Source organism: Bombina bombina, chromosome 1 (genome assembly GCF_027579735.1).
Source record: "Bombina bombina isolate aBomBom1 chromosome 1, aBomBom1.pri, whole genome shotgun sequence".
NCBI classification, from domain to species: domain Eukaryota; kingdom Metazoa; phylum Chordata; class Amphibia; order Anura; family Bombinatoridae; genus Bombina; species Bombina bombina.
In genome coordinates, this window is record NC_069499.1 from 1,337,947,364 (window position 1) to 1,337,964,523 (window position 17,160).

Sequence of the window (17,160 nt, forward strand, 5' to 3'; positions counted from 1 at the left end):
CAGGCGCTCGACGGGGCCGCATTTACATTTGCCCTGTGTTTATTTAAATTTGCCCTGTGGGAATTTTTTTTTTTTTTACTATGTATAACTGCTTCTCTTTTAGACTCATTACAAACGTCTTTTATACAATGTCTCTTGCAGTTAATATCTCTGTGTTTTCCTTGCAGGAGGTTAACATCCAGAGTCTCACCGGATACCGTCAGAGCATCATGTCTTTGTGTGACGGGGGCCGTCTGTACCGGAAAGAGTTGGAGATTGTACTCTGCAATGACTCTTCCTCCGTTAAATAACCTGTTGGGATCACCCTATCCTACGGAATGAGCACTGCACTCAGCGCCTGTATCCTGCCCCACCCCATCACTGAGAGACATGGGAGAGAGCACCATATGAGAGAAACTGGGAGAGAATACTTAGATATAAGGGAATACAGAGAGAGCAGATAAAAATAACATGGAGAGACAGCAGAGAGAGTTTTGTGTGTGATAAAGAAGAGACAAAGGAGTATGAGAGACCACCTTGTGTGTGCTTGTGAGAGAGATGAGTATTACTGTGTGTGTGAGAGATTGTGTATACGAGATGGGGGGTAGAACTGGGAGAGATTATTGACCTCTGTGTGAGACAGAAGAGAGTGGTGTGCTGTTTCTTTGGCGAGAGTCTGCGAGTAATAAGTTACAGTACTGTATGTGTGCTTGTGTATGTTTGTACATGCTTTTATATGTGTGTGTGTGCTTGTGTATGTTTGTGCATGCTTTTGTGTGTGCTTGTGTATGTTTGTGCTTGTGTATGTGAGTGCATGTGTAGGTTTGTGCATGCTTTTGTGTGTGTGTGCGCATGTGTATGTTTGTAAATTCTTTTGTGTGTGTGCTTGTGTATGTTTGTGCATGATTTTGTGTGTGTGCTTGTGTATATGTGTGTGTGCTTGTGTATGTTTGTGCATGATTTTGTGTGTGTGCTTGTGTATATGCGTGTGTGCTTGTGTATGTTTGTGCATGCTTTGTATGGGTGTGTGCTTGTGTATGTGCGTGCTTGTGTATGTTTGTGCACGCTTTTGTGTGTGTGCATGTGTATGTTTGTGCATGCTTTTGTGTGTGTGCATGTGTATGTTTGTGCATGCTTTTGTGTGTGTGCTTGTGTGTGTGTCTGTGTATGTGCTGCATAAGTTAATGAGCTTTTAAAAGCTCTAGTTATTGCTCCAAATATCAAATAAAAACTGCAAATAATATGGCTTTTTACTCATCAGACCTCTCCCCATACCGTCTCTGTTCTCTATACTATATACAGCCCTCCCTCTGGTACCTGTATCATGTAGATGTCTCATGTCTTGTGATTGTCTCAGTAAGTTCTCTCCTGTGAAGCTCTCTCTACGGTCTCCAGAACCCTCCAATCAAACACAAGAAGCCCACAACAGGTTTATTACATGACTGTTCCCCTCTCCCTGTCTCTCCATCCCCCATTGCTGTCCCTGCGTCGCACCCACAGTCTTGCAGCCCTTCAGATAGGATGGGGCACTGTTTCTCTCATTCACCCGCTTGGGGTTTTCACAGAGTGAATACTATTTTTTTTTTTTTTTTTCTGTTTTGAGTTTTATCTTTTTTTCTTGTTTGTTTACCAAAGAATGAATAAAATGACAGATGATGTGCACTGTTCTCATGTTCTTTTGTATAGTGATTGTAAACTGGAGAACTTGGAGTGAAGTCTGATTAGGTCACTAAAATGGAATCACTATGGGGTCAATTTATCAAGCGAAGCTCCGTATGGAGCTTAATACCAGGCTCGCCGGAAACGGAAGTTATGAAGCAGCGGTCTAAAGACCGCTGCTCCATAACCTGTCCACCTGCTCTGAGGCGGAGGACAGAAATTAACCCGATCAAATACGATCAGGTTGATTGACACCCCCTGCTAGCGGCCGATTGGCCGCAAATCTTTATGGGGCGGCATTGCACCAGCAGTTCACAAGAACTGCTTGTGCAATGATAAATGCAGACAGCGTATGCTGTCGGCATTTATCGATGTGCAGCGGACATGATACGCTACATCGTATCATGTCCGCTCGCACATTAATAAATAGACCCCTATAAGTAATCTTTGGTCACTAGTTTCAATTCATATGGGTTCAAGCAGAGAAATCCTGTATGGTTACATCTTTTGAGGAAAGAATTTGAACAGCCTGTGTCTACGTGCTATGAAATGTTTAATTATATGTTGTAAAACATTTGTAATATACTTTTATTATTTATTTAGTTCCCCTTTTCACTGCTATATTGCATAGTTATTGGTTGATTGCTCTATTGAACCCATTCATAACTCTAATTGGCCACAACATAAATAGAAAACCAGGTTATCAAAATGTTACATTTATTTCTTCAATATTTAAACAACTAATATAATTTTAAAAAATGCATATTATCCTCAGGCTAATTTTTGCTTTGAATACATTATTATGTCTAGTATTTATTTAATGTTTAAAGGGACATTAAACAGAATTTTTCCTTTCATAATTCATAGAGAGAATACAAGTATAAACAATTTTACAATTTGTATTATCTAATTTGTTTAAATAGATTTGGTATCTTTAGTTTAAGAATCACCAATGCACAGCTGGAAGCTAGCTGAGTAGGTTGGGTGAGCCAATAACATAAGGCCTATATATGTGCAGCACTAATCAACAAAAGGATACCAAGAGAACAAAATTAATTAAATGATATAAGTAAAATGGAAAGTTGTCTAAAAATCACATGCTCTGTCTGAGTAATGAAATAAAAAAAATGGGTTTAATGTCCCTTTAACACAGCTATACACTTATATAAGCTGTGCATTTTAAGAGGTGTGGAAAGATGTCATAAATATGTAAGGAAAGTCTGTAAACTTACTTATACCCTTAATTGTGTTCTGACTAGGAAATTAAGACAGTTCAAACCCTATATATATATATATAAAATTAAAAAAAAGATTTAATGGACATCTGAGTTCAATCAATATGATGGTTCTGCTAAGACTAAATCCTGTTCTGTAAAGTGAGAACTTACAGTTTTACGAGAATGAAGAGTCTCATTAAAGGGACATTAAACACTTTGAGATGGTAATATAAAATGATAAATCATATATATAAAAAAAACCTCTGCAATGTACTTTTATTATTTATTTTGTCCACTTTTCCTGTAATTCCATTCTGAAATTGTGAGCTTTTCAGTTCCTGTTAGAAATAGAAGTGCAGAACCCTGTTATGTTCCACACAGCCATAGGCTGCACACTCCTATTTATAACTGTCCCTAATTGGCCACAGCAGAGAAGGTAACCTAAGTTACAACATGGTAGCTCCCTTTGTTTTATAGACAATAAAACGTTAGACTCAGTTTGTAAATATTTGAAGAGCTAATGAAACTTTAAAAAATACATCTACATGTTATTCTCAGAATAATCTTTTCTTTGAATACATCCTTTTATCTAGCATTTATTTAGGCCTAGATTTGGAGTTTTGTCGGTAACGACCCGCGTAGCTAACGCCGGCTTTTTTCTGGCCGCACCATAAAAATAACTCTGGTATTGAGAGTCCACATAAAGGCTGCGTTAGGCTCCAAAAAAGGAGCGTAGAGCATATTTAACGCAGCTTCAACTCTCGATACCAGAGTTGCTTACGCAAGCGACCAGCCTCAAAAACGTGCTCGTGCACGATTCCCCCATAGGAAACAATGGAGCTGTTTAAGCTGAAAAAAAACCTAACACCTGCAAAAAAGCCGCGTTCAGCTCCTAACGCAGCCCCATTGTTTGCTATGCGGAAACACTTCCTACGTCTGCACCTAACACTCTAACATGTACCCCGAGTCTAAACACCCCTAACCTTACACTTATTAACCCCTAATCTGCCGCCCCCGCTATCGCTGACCCCTGCATATTATTATTAACCCCTAATCTGCCGCTCCGTAAACCGCCGCTACTTACATTATCCCTATGTACCCCTAATCTGCTGCCCTAACATCGCCGACCCCTATATGATATTTATTAACCCCAAATCTGCCCCCCACAATGTCGCCTCCACCTGCCTACACTTATTAACCCCTAATCTGCCGACCGGACCTGAGCGCTACTATAATAAAGTTATTAACCCCTAATCCGCCTCACTAACCCTATCATAAATAGTATTAACCCCTAATCTGCCCTCCCTAACATCACCGACACCTAACTTCAAACATTAACCCCTAATCTGCCGACTGGAGCTCACCGTTATTCTAATAAATGTATTAACCCCTAAAGCTAAGTCTAACCCTAACACTAACACCCCCCTAAATTAAATATAATTTAAATCTAACGAAATAAATTAACTCTTATTAAATAAATTATTCCTATTTAAAGCTAAATACTTACCTGTAAAATAAATCCTAATATAGCTACAATATAAATTATAATTATATTATAGCTATTTTAGGATTTATATTTATTTTACAGGTAACTTTGTATTTATTTTAACCAGGTACAATAGCTATTAAATAGTTAAGAACTATTTAATAGCTAAAATAGTTAAAATAATTACAAAATTACCTGTAAAATAAATCCTAACCTAAGTTACAATTAAACCTAACACTACACTATGAATAAATTAATTAAATAAACTACCTACAATTACCTACAATTAACCTAACACTACACTATCAATACATTAATTAAATACAATTCCTACAAATAAATACAATTAAATAAACTAGCTAAAGTACAAAAAATAAAAAAGAACTAAGTTACAAAAAATAAAAAAATATTTACAAACATAAGAAAAATATTACAACAATTTTAAACTAATTACACCTACTCTAAGCCCCCTAATAAAATAACAAAGCCCCCCAAAATAAAAAAAATGCCCTACCCTATTCTAAATTACTAAAGTTCAAAGCTTTTTTACCTTACCAGCCCTGAACAGGGCCCTTTGCCGGGCATGCCCCAAGAAGTTCAGCTCTTTTGCCTGTAAAAAAAAAATACAATACCCAAGCCCCCCAACATTACAACCCACCACCCACATACCCCTAATCTAACCCAAACCCCCCTTAAATAAACCTAACACTAAGCCCCTGAAGATCTTCCTACCTTGTCTTCACCTCAACGGGTTCACCGATCTGTCCAGAAGAGCTCCTCCGATGTCCTGATCCAAGCCCAAGCGGGGGGCTGAAGAGGTCCATGATCCGGCTGAAGTCTTCATCCAAGCAGGGCAGAAGAGGTCTTCCATCCGATTGATGTCTTCATCCAAGCGGGATCTTCTATGGTCATCCATCCGGAGCGGAGCGCCAGGATCCTGAAGACCTCCGACGCGGAACATCCATCCTGGCCGACGACTGACTACGAATGACGGTTCCTTTAAATGACGTCATCCAAGATGGCATCCCTCGAATTCCGATTGGCTGATAGGATTCTATCAGCCAATCGGAATTAAGGTAGGAATATTCTGATTGGCTGATGGAATCAGCCAATCAGAATCAAGTTCAATCCGATTGGCTGATCCAATCAGCCAATCAGATTGAGCTCACATTCTATTGGCTGTCCCGATCAGCCAATAGAATGCAAGCTCAATCTGCTAGTTTATTTAATTGTATTTATTTGTAGGAATTGTATTTAATTAATTTATTGATAGTGTAGTGTTAGGTTAATTGTAGGTAATTGTAGGTAGTTTATTTAATTAATTTATTGATAGTCTAGTGTTGTGATAATTTTGTCTCACCAAACTTCAGAGAAAAAATAATAAAAAATAAAATAAATGGAATGTAGCTCTATTCTTGTAAACAGCAAGTAAATATAACTTGTTCTAATAGCATGTACAAGGTGAGCATTTACTTTTAGTAATTGAAGTGAAAAGTATGGTTTAAACCTCTATGAATGATAATAATAAATCTTATGAGAGATACTTATTAAGCCTCTATAATATAAGCAATGATTCATTAATATTATCGAAAAAGAAAAAATGAGAAAAAATCCTTTATATTCAGGATAAGAAACGAAGTGATAGAGTTCAACTCTAGATAAAGTAATGTTCAAATATCTTTCCTTAAGTTTCACGCACTCACACAAACACTCTAAAATATATATACAATGTTCCAGCACACACGCAATATTGACCAGCAAGGAGGAGGTTAATTCAGTGTAATACACCTCAGGTAAGTAAAAACACTTAGCGTCATATTTGGAAACCTTATGATTTGTATACAATACGATACCCAAACCAGCGTGGTGACAAGACCAGATTTCCCCAGAAGCGATGGTGTAGCGTGGAGAGCGGTAATAACAGCAGAGTAAGTGCTAAACCGGAGATTAGTAGAGAGCGGCGTTCCGGTAGCAGCTTGTGTGAGTGCGGCTTCAGCCGCGTGTGATAGAGTTCCGGTAGCGTAGGGATACGATTAGAAGTATCAGTCCAAAAGAATCAGGAAAGAAGTGCAGCAAACTTTGAGATACAAACAGCCTTCAAAAAATAAAATACTTAAGACCTGAAAGGGAAAAGTATACTGCTTGGAAAGAGCAGTAACACAGGATGAGAGAATCCACTTTAATTTTCAGGCACTGAGTAATGGAAAAGCACTTCCTTAAATAGGAGGAAGTGCTGATAGTCAGAAAGTCTTAAAGGGATATCACATCCCCCCCTTCTCAGGGAATCACCCCCGGGGATTCCAGACCAGGTTTAAGGGGGTAACGATGATGAAATGACTTCACCAGACGAGGGGCATGAACTTCTGAATGAAGATGCCAGGAATCATCCTCTGGACCGTAACCCTTCCATCTGATGAGATATTCTAATCTTTGTCGTCGAATCCTAGAATCCAGTATTGATTCAACTTCAAATTCCTCTTGAAGATCCACTGAGATAGGAGGCGGAAGATCAACTGCCGTGCGTGTCATTGAATGAAAAGGTTTCAATAATGAAATATGGAAGGTGGGATGAAACTTGTAATCCTTGGGTAACGTGAGCTTGACCACATTGGGATTTATTATCTGCTCTACAGGGTAAGGTCCCAGAAACTGGTTAGCCAATTTCTTGCTAGGGACCTGAAGTTTGAGGTTTTTAGTAGAGAGTAACACTAAGTCACCTATTTTATATTCAGGTCCAATCGAATGTTTCCGATCATAGTATTTCTTTTGGCATTCCTTAGCCTCAGCTAGATGTGTTTTCAATACTTTCAATCGATCTTGAAGTTTGGAAGAAAAATCTAAAGCTGAAGGGGAATTCACTGTTTTGTGGGACAAGGTTATAGTGTTAGGATGGTACCCATAAGTTGCGAAAAAGGGGGATGTTTTGGTTGAGGAACACAATGAATTATTATGAGTAAATTCTGCCATAGGAAGGTAAATTAGCCAGTCATCTTGTAAATGTGAAATATAACAACGTAAAAAGTGTTCAATGGTCTGGTTCAGTCTTTCTGTCAACCCATTTGTCTGTGGATGGAAAGCAGTAGTGTAGCGATGATCAATTTTCAGTAGCTTACACAAAGATCTCCAGAAGGAAGAGGTGAATTGGGTACCCCTATCAGTAATAATATTAGAGGGTAAACCGTGTAGTCTTACAACCTGATCAAGAAATACTTTAGCTGTAGTCATGGCAGTTGGTAATCCCTTGAGTGGAATAAAATGAGCCAGTCTTGTTAAATGGTCGACTACTACCATGATAGTGTTATATTGTTGTGATGCAGGTAACTCCACTATAAAATCCATGGCAATAGTACTCCATGGTTTATCTGGAATGGGCAGAGGTCTGAGTAACCCTATGGGTTTTTTATGTTCAATTTTATTTCTAGCGCAATTCTCACACCTAGAGACGTAATCATAAATGTATTTATTCATCCCTGGCCACCAAAACTTACGACGGGTAAGTTCAATGGTTTTCTGTATCCCTGGGTGACCAGATATGGTGTCATCATGGGTATGTGTGAGAATGGAAGATCTTATTTTCTCAGGTACGTATAACTTTTCCTCATGATAAAAAAGACCTGTAGTAGGATCTTTAGAACAATTCTGTAGTGGTATTGAATCATGTTTTAGAGCAGTGTAAATCTCTTCTTCTAAGGGTGTTAAGGTACCTATTATCTTTTCTGGAGGGATAGTGAAGTTAGGTTGTTCATGAGGAAGTAACTCATGAATACGAGAAAGTGCATCTGCCTTTGTGTTTTGACTCCCTGGTTTATAAGTTATTAAAAAGTTAAAGCGATCTAAAAAAAGTGACCACCTTGCTTGTCTAGCTGTTAAAGTCTTATTCTTCTTTAAGTATTCTAAGTTTTTATGATCAGTATAAATAAGAAATGGAATTACTGATCCTTCTAGTAGGTGTCTCCATTGTTCTAGTGAACACTTAATAGCAAGGAGTTCTTTGTCTCCAACACTATAGTTAGCTTCAGCACAAGTCAAAGTTCTTGAATAGAACGCAATGGGATGAACTTCACCTGTCTCCTTATTTTGTTGGGAAAGAATAGCCCCAATGCCTGTGTTCGATGCATCAACTTCCAACAGGAATTGTTGATCAAATTTAGGCAGTGTTAGTATTGGAGCTGTTGTGAACATTTCCTTAAGACTATCAAAAGTCTTCTGGGCTTGTTCAGACCACTTAAAGCGCTGTTTTATACTAGTTAATTGTGTTAGTGGTTTTATCACTGAGGAGAAGTTTTTAATAAATTTACGGTAATAATTTGCGAAACCAATAAATCGCTGTAATGCTTTTACTGTAGTGGGTATAGGCCAGTCTTTAATTGCGGCTACTTTTTCAGGATCCATTTCTATTTTGTTTGGGGTAATTATATAACCCAAAAACTTTATTTTAGAGACATGGAAAACACATTTTTCCAGCTTTGCATATAACTTATGCTCCTTGAGACGAGTAAGAACCCACCTAACATGTTTTTCATGTTCTATGGAAGATTTCGAATAAATCAGAATATCATCTAGATATATGATGACACAGATATCCATTAGATCATGAAAAATCTCGTTGATAAAATGTTGGAAGGTTGCGGGAGCATTGCTTAGACCAAAGGGCATTACGTTATACTGGAAAAGACCATAACGGGTTCTGAACGCGGTTTTCCATTCGTGTCCTTCCTTTATGCGAATAAGATTATAAGCGCCCTTTAGATCTAATTTTGAGTAGATCGTGGCCTCATTTAATCTTTCGAGTAACTCTGGTATGAGAGGTAGAGGATACCTATTTTTAATTATTTCATTCAATGCCCTGTAGTCAATAATAGGTCTTATTGTTCCATCTTTGTTGCGTACTAAAAACAGTCCTGCAGCAGCAGGGGATGTTGAGTGTGAGATGAACCCTTTTCGCAAGTTTTCATCTAAATATGATCTTAGATATACCAATTCTTCTTGTGAAAGAGGGTAAATCTTTCCATGTGGTATTTGAGATCCCGGTATTAAATCAATGGGACAGTCAAATTCCCTATGTGGTGGGAGGTTTTCTGCCTCCTTGAGGTCAAACACCTCTGCCAGGTCCTGATAAATTTGAGGCAGCTCATGTTCTATAGTAGAGATTACCTGATAGGGAAAACAAGTCTTTATACAATAGTCAGAGTCAAAGTTTACTTGTGGTGATGACCAGTCAATATGAGGATTATGTATTTGTAACCAGCTAAATCCTAAGATGATAGTATGCATGTAGATAGGTATGAGGTCAAAAGTAATATATTCGGAATGTCCTTGGTCAGTTGTTATGAGTAAAGGGATTGTCTGATGGGTAATGGGGCCCTGTTGTATAATAGAACCATCAATAAGTTTAACTGAAACAGGATGTGTTTTGACAACAGTTGGAATTTTATTGAGCTTAACATATGCTATATCTATATAATTTCCTGACGCCCCAGAATCAATCAAAGCGTTAGATCGCACGTTTTTCTGATCCCACTGTAAAGAAAAGGTGAGAGTGAGATGTGGATTTTGGGTAATGTGAAAAATATTGTGATTGAAACTACCCTTACCCTTTTTCTGTCTCAATAGAGATGGACAATTTGTGACGGAGTGGTCCTTTTGTCCACAATAAAGACAGAGATTTTCTAATCTGCGTCTGGTTTTTTCTTCTGGGGTTAGAGGACCCCTTATAGTTCCAATTTCCATAGGAACCTGGTTTGAAACAGCTTTTTCCATGGTTGTAAAACAGGGATAGGAACATCTGGGCACAACTTCATAGGAAGCTCTTTCAGCCTTTCTTTCACGTAACCTTCGGTCCAAAGTGGTGCTTAATTTCATCAACCCATTCAGTGTGTCAGGCATCTCTAATCGTGACAATTCATCTTTAAGGGATTCAGAGAGACCCAATCTAAATTGGTTCTTTAAGCTGATCTCGTTCCATTGAGAGTCATCTATCCACATTTGAAATTCAGTAATATATTCTTCAATGTTTCTTTTCCCCTGTCTCATAGATCTTAATTTATTTTCAGCTGTTATTTGAGTGTGGGAATCCTCATACAAGGCAGTCATAGCTAGAAAAAATTCTTCAAGCGAATCTAATATTGGATGTTCACTTTCAAAGAATCTATTGGCCCAGGAGCGTGGCTCCCCCTGGAGGAAGGAAATAGTGGTACAGACCTTTATCCTTTCACTATGGTATGTTTTAGGTCTAAGTGAGAAAAGAAGTTTGCATGCACTTTTAAAATCCCTGAATTCGCTGCGCTTGCCAGAGAAGGGTTGTGGGTATTGTATGTGAGGTTCAGCAATTCCTGCTTCTTTCCCTGACATACAATCTTTTATTAAGGTTTTGAGAGCTTTATTTTCAGTTTGTACCTCTGTTAAGGCTCTAGCAAGATATTCTAGTTTTTGATGAATATTAGAAAATTCATTTTTAATTTCATTGGGATCCATCTTCCAAAAATAAAAAAAATAAACTTTATTTTTTAGGCCTGAAAATTCTGTGATAATTTTGTCTCACCAAACTTCAGAGAAAAAATAATAAAAAATAAAATAAATGGAATGTAGCTCTATTCTTGTAAACAGCAAGTAAATATAACTTGTTCTAATAGCATGTACAAGGTGAGCATTTACTTTTAGTAATTGAAGTGAAAAGTATGGTTTAAACCTCTATGAATGATAATAATAAATCTTATGAGAGATACTTATTAAGCCTCTATAATATAAGCAATGATTCATTAATATTATCGAAAAAGAAAAAATGAGAAAAAATCCTTTATATTCAGGATAAGAAACGAAGTGATAGAGTTCAACTCTAGATAAAGTAATGTTCAAATATCTTTCCTTAAGTTTCACGCACTCACACAAACACTCTAAAATATATATACAATGTTCCAGCACACACGCAATATTGACCAGCAAGGAGGAGGTTAATTCAGTGTAATACACCTCAGGTAAGTAAAAACACTTAGCGTCATATTTGGAAACCTTATGATTTGTATACAATACGATACCCAAACCAGCGTGGTGACAAGACCAGATTTCCCCAGAAGCGATGGTGTAGCGTGGAGAGCGGTAATAACAGCAGAGTAAGTGCTAAACCGGAGATTAGTAGAGAGCGGCGTTCCGGTAGCAGCTTGTGTGAGTGCGGCTTCAGCCGCGTGTGATAGAGTTCCGGTAGCGTAGGGATACGATTAGAAGTATCAGTCCAAAAGAATCAGGAAAGAAGTGCAGCAAACTTTGAGATACAAACAGCCTTCAAAAAATAAAATACTTAAGACCTGAAAGGGAAAAGTATACTGCTTGGAAAGAGCAGTAACACAGGATGAGAGAATCCACTTTAATTTTCAGGCACTGAGTAATGGAAAAGCACTTCCTTAAATAGGAGGAAGTGCTGATAGTCAGAAAGTCTTAAAGGGATATCACAAGTGTTAGGTTTAATTGTAACTTAGGTTAGGATTTATTTTACAGGTAATTTTGTAATTATTTTAACTATTTTAGCTATTAAATAGTTCTCAACTATTTAATAGCTATTGTACCTGGTTAAAATAAATACAAAGTTACCTGTAAAATAAATATTAATCCTAAAATAGCTATAATATAATTATAATTTATATTGTAGCTATATTAGGATTTATTTTACAGGTAAGTATTTAGCTTTAAATAGGAATAATTTATTTAATAAGAGTTAATTTATTTCGTTAGATTTATATTATATTTAACTTAGGGGGGTGCTAGTGTTAGGGTTAGACTTAGCTTTAGGGGTTAATCCATTTATTAGAATAGCGGTGAGCTCCAGTCGGCAGATTAGGGGTTAATGTTTGAAGTTAGGTGTCGGCGATGTTAGGGAGGACAGATTAGGGGTTAATACTATTTATTATAGGGTTAGTGAGGCAGATTAGGGGTGGAGGCGACGTTGTGGGGGGCAAATTCGGGGTTAATAAATATAATATAGGGGTCGGCGGTGTTAGGGGCAGCAGATTAGGGGTACATAAGTATAACGTAGGTGGCGGCGCTTTGCGGTCGGCAGATTAGGGGTTAATTATTGTAGGTAGCTGGCTGCGACGTTGTGGGGGGCAGGTTAGGGGTTAATAAATATAATATAGGGGTCGGCGGTGTTAGGGGCAGCAGATTAGGGGTACATAAGTATAACGTAGGTGGCGGTCGGCAGATTAGGGGTTAAAAAAATGTAATCGAGTGTCGTCGATGTGGGGGGACCTCGGTTTAGGGGTACATAGGTAGTTTATGGGTGTTAGTGTACTTTAGAGTACAGTAGTTAAGAGCTTTATAAACCGGTGTTAGCCCAGAAAGCTCTTAACTACTGACTTTTTTCCTGCGGCTGGAGTTTTGTCGTTAGAGTTCTAACGCTCACTTCAGACACGACTCTAAATACCGGAGTTAGAAAAATCCCATTGAAAAGATAGGATACGTAATTTACGTAAGGGGATCTGCGGTATTAAAAAGTCGCGGCTGAAAAGTGAGCGTTAGACCCTAACGCTGGTTTTCATGGCTAACGCCAAACTCCAAATCTAGGCCTTAGTGTTTTATGTCCCTTTAATAGGGATGTGCATTCGGCAGTTTTGTGAGGTCACATATGGCGACCTCCAGCGGCATTTGGCTATTTTCAGAGTCACATTTATTCTTGTGTAAGTGCAACGCACTAAGATCTGGATTTGCACAGATCTTAGTGTGTTGCACTTTCATAAGAAGAATTCCAGTATTGAAAATAGCCGAATGCGGCCAATATCTTCCCCATTTGTGACTTCACGAAACTGCCGAATCCACATCCCTACTCACGAGTTTCCATTTTACAAAACACATTTTACAGGGTGAGAAAAGTTTTAAAAGTCCACTATTGTGAATGGGAAATGTCATGGCCATTTATTTATGCAAGATATTAATATTGAACAAAACCTTGATGTCATTTTGTTGGGTTTTTTTTTGTTTTTTTTTAAAAAGAAAGAATAATTAACAATTTTATCATACAACACATATCAATAATAACACATATATCACATATGTATTGTATACCCACAATGTCCCAGTTCAAATGGATTAAACAATAATTTATTTATTATTTTCACAACCTCTGAAATATGTTATTGTCAGCACACCACAACATAAATAATATACTTTCAAAATGGTATTTATTACCCACATATTTCATCTTGATTTTTTTTTTAAACAATAGATCTTGATCAAACACCACTTCATCACAAAGCCATAACGCGCTTACAGAGAAAAATCACATTTTGAATGAGAATTGTGTAAAATTACCCTAATGCAAATATTAAACCCATACAGGCATTACATGAAGTCGTTTGAACAGTGGTTTTTCGAATGATCGTGATTTACGTAGTCTTACATTCTTCATTTTGGTTTTACGTGTTGAGAGACATTGCATATAACTGACCAATTAATATAGTTAAATATTAAAATTTTAGGATCAACCAGTGGAAAATTGCTATAAAACAGATATAAATATAGCATTAAAGAATCTTGGCTATTGCATATTAAGAACCTCTAAAAGACCAGTTTGGTGGTTATAAAGGCCTATTTGCAATGACTTTACCAAAGCTTTTAATTTTGGTTAAAGGGACAGTCAAGTCCAAAATAAACTTTCATGATTCAGAAAGGGCATGTAATTTTAACCCTCTGAGTGCTAATTGTCACAGTCAGGTGCTGACGACGGCTCATAGCTGTCGCTAGCAGTGACGTGCATTCATTAGAGGCAGGTGAGGCAGTGCCTCCCCTGGCCAATGTGGGAATTACATCTATTTTTTAATATATAAAAAAAAAAAAAATGGTTTTTTTTTTTCTTAATTTTTTTTTCACATATGAAAAGGTGACCCCCCCTACCCCCCACCCCTCCACCAAATTATGCTTCTTATTGCAATTTTATTGTTTCTGTAATATTAACTTTACTACATTCATATTGCGCAAGAAGGTAAGAGGCCAGCTGTCCTTCCATTGCGCAATATGAATGTAATAGTCTGTATGGGCTGCTTTAGAGACTGCCACCCAGTGGGGAATAATAACTAATGCAGCAGTCTCTAATGCAGCCCATAACTGCTCCCACCGGAGGCTAGCCTCGGGAGCCCTGAGCCCTGCCTGCCCGGCCGCTCAGCCAATCAGGCATCAGTATGTCTGAGTCTCTAGGCTGAGTTGCCGGGCGGGAAATAGTTGCGCAGCCGCATTGGTGGTCAGGTGTTAATGTGGAGGAGTGAGTCGTGACGGTCAGGAGGAGTGGAGCAGGAGTGTTCTGTTGGAGTCAGTCGTGTGGAGCAGGAGTCAGGACTCGTGACAGACAGTCAGGTCAGGTGTCAGCCGGAGTTGGACGTCGTCAGGACTGGAGGACTAGGAGCCCAGCCGGAGCGTAGCTACTAGCCAGGTAGGTGAGCTGAGGGCTGAGCTCAATGCAGCAGTGAAATTGCTCTAGTGGCTGGCTGGTCAGGAGGACTCAGGAGGCGTGAGGGTGACAGTTCAGACGACCGTCAGTCAGTGCCAGTGAGTGGTGGGTCGGGTGGCTAATAACAGGAGTGTACTACTCCTGTTATTAGCCACCCGACCCACCACTCACTGACACTGACCGACGGTCGTCTGACCTGTCACCCTCACACCTCCTGCTAGATGGGTATTTAGCAGAGCGGCATGGGATGGGTATTTATTTAGCACAGTGGGATGGGTATTTAGTATAGCGGCATGGGCAGGGGCATTTAGCAGAGCAAGATTGGTATTTAGCAATGCACTAGCAGAGCGGCATGAGTTACTTTGTAGGGTGGGCGGGCAGCAGGTTCACACACTTCACAGTCACTAGTACAAAATGTAAGCGCTTAGCGCTCCTATGCCGGCTTCCCTCCCTGACACTGCTAGGCTAGCAAAGTATTCAGCGGCACGCTCCTCTAACACACTGAACTGGGCTGTAAGCAGAGTAGCAGACAGAGGCACTTCACTCAGTACGCATTGCAAAGAGAGTAGACACAAAATCGAACGGATGGGATCATGTAACAACTACTGACTGGTGTCTGTCAAATGATCATTTTTTATAAGTAAACTTAACTGACATAATAACTTCACAATACTTTTTTTATATAATAAAAAATAACACAGCTTATACTGCAATGCAAACTTTTATTTCTGAGACCTGTTGAGCTGCACACGAGTTACACTGTAAATCTGTAACTGCAGCTCAACAGGTCTCAGAAATAAAAGTTTGCATTATAAAAAAAAGTATTGTGAAGTATAAGCCCATTAAGGGAGGGGCTGCTGTAACTATGCGATATCACACTAAATCATTTCTATGTCAGTGTGTTAAGTGCTGGAAAAGCTGTGATCAAAAGCACTGAGAAAGACATGCTTTAGATTGTGATATCGCATACCACAGTTCCTGACTTCCTGCAGCAGCATTCACAGTCTCACACAGAAGCTCTGTTAGTGTGTCACCGTTTTCTACAGGAGCTGTAAAGGGGGAGCTGGGGCCAGTGATAGATGCAGAGATGTTTCTCTGAACTGAACGGAGGTGTGGGGGAGGGGACTGAACTCTTTCCTTGTTTACTCTACCCATGCTGCATTCCTCATTCCAGGACCAGGCTGTGAACACAGCAGTGCTGAGTCTGACATATTAGCTGTAAAATATTTAATACAAGATTACTGACTTGGCAATGAGGAATGCAGCATGTGGAATGCAGCAGTCAAGGAAAGAGTTCAGGACTTCAGTCAGGGCTGGATGGATAATTACTCTACCAGTAAGTGTGACCAGTTACTCTCTGCTGCTAGCTAGCAGCACATTAAATAAGAGAGAGAAAAAGAGAGAGTGAGAGAAAAAGAGACTGAGAGAGAGAGTGAGATAAAGAGAGAGTGAGAGAAAGAGAGAGTGAGAGAAAGAGAGAGTGAGAGAAAGAGAGAGTGAGAGAAAGAGAGAGTGAGAGAAAGAGAGAGTGAGAGAAAGAGAGAGTGAGAGAAAGAGAGAGTGAAAGAAAGTGAGAGAGAGAGAGAGAGAAAGTGAGAGAAAGTTAGAGAGTGAGAGAAAGAGAGAGGGTGAGAGTGAGAGTAAGAGAGAGTGAGAGTAAGAGAGAGTGAGAGTAAGAGAGAGTGAGAGAGAGACAATGAGAGAAAGAGAGACAGTGAGAGAAAGAGAGACAGTGAGAGAAAGAGAGACAGTGAGAGAAAGAGAGAGAGTGAGAGAAAGAGAGAGAGTGAGAGAAAGAGAGAGAGTGAGAGATAGAGAGAGAGAGAGTGAGAGTAAGAGAGAGTGAGAGTAAGAGAGAGTGAGAGTAAGAGAGAGTGAGAGTAAGAGAGAGTGAGAGTAAGAGAGAGAGTGAGAGTAAGAGAGAGAGTGAGAGTAAGAGAGAGAGAGTGAGAGAGACAGTGAGAGAAAGAGAGACAGTGAGAGAAAGAGAGACAGTGAGAGAAAGAGAGAGAGTGAGAGATAGAGAGAGTGAGAGTAAGAGAGAGTGAGAGTAAGAGAGAGTGAGAGTAAGAGAGAGTGAGAGTAAGAGAGAGTGAGAGTAAGAGACAGTGAGAGAAAGAGAGACAGTGAGAGAAAGAGAGACAGTGAGAGAAAGAGAGACAGTGAGAGAAAGAGAGACAGTGAGAGAAAGAGAGACAGTGAGAGAAAGAGAGAGAGTGAGAGAAAGAGAGAGAGTGAGAGAAAGAGAGAGAGTGAGTGAGAGAAAGAGAAAGAGAGAGTGAGAGAAAGAGAGAGTGAGAGAAAGAGAGAGTGAGAGAAAGAGAGAGTGAGAGAAAGAGAAAGAGAGTGACAAAGAGAAAGAGAGTGAGAAAGAGAGAGTGAGAGAGACA

The 17,160-nt window shown here is 39.0% G+C and overlaps 1 protein-coding gene across 1 annotated transcript in view; it reads left to right on the forward strand.

Moving 5' to 3' along the window:
* CALB2 (calbindin 2) overlaps positions 1–1,646 on the forward strand; it is a 150,295-nt gene extending 148,649 nt beyond the window's left edge. Inside the window, exon 11 of the mRNA XM_053702387.1 lies at positions 168–1,646. Coding sequence (XP_053558362.1) covers positions 168–290 — 123 coding nt within the window. The 3' untranslated portion in view covers positions 291–1,646. The remainder of the gene's footprint in view (positions 1–167) is intronic.
* Positions 1,647–17,160: the final 15,514 nt, after the last annotated feature.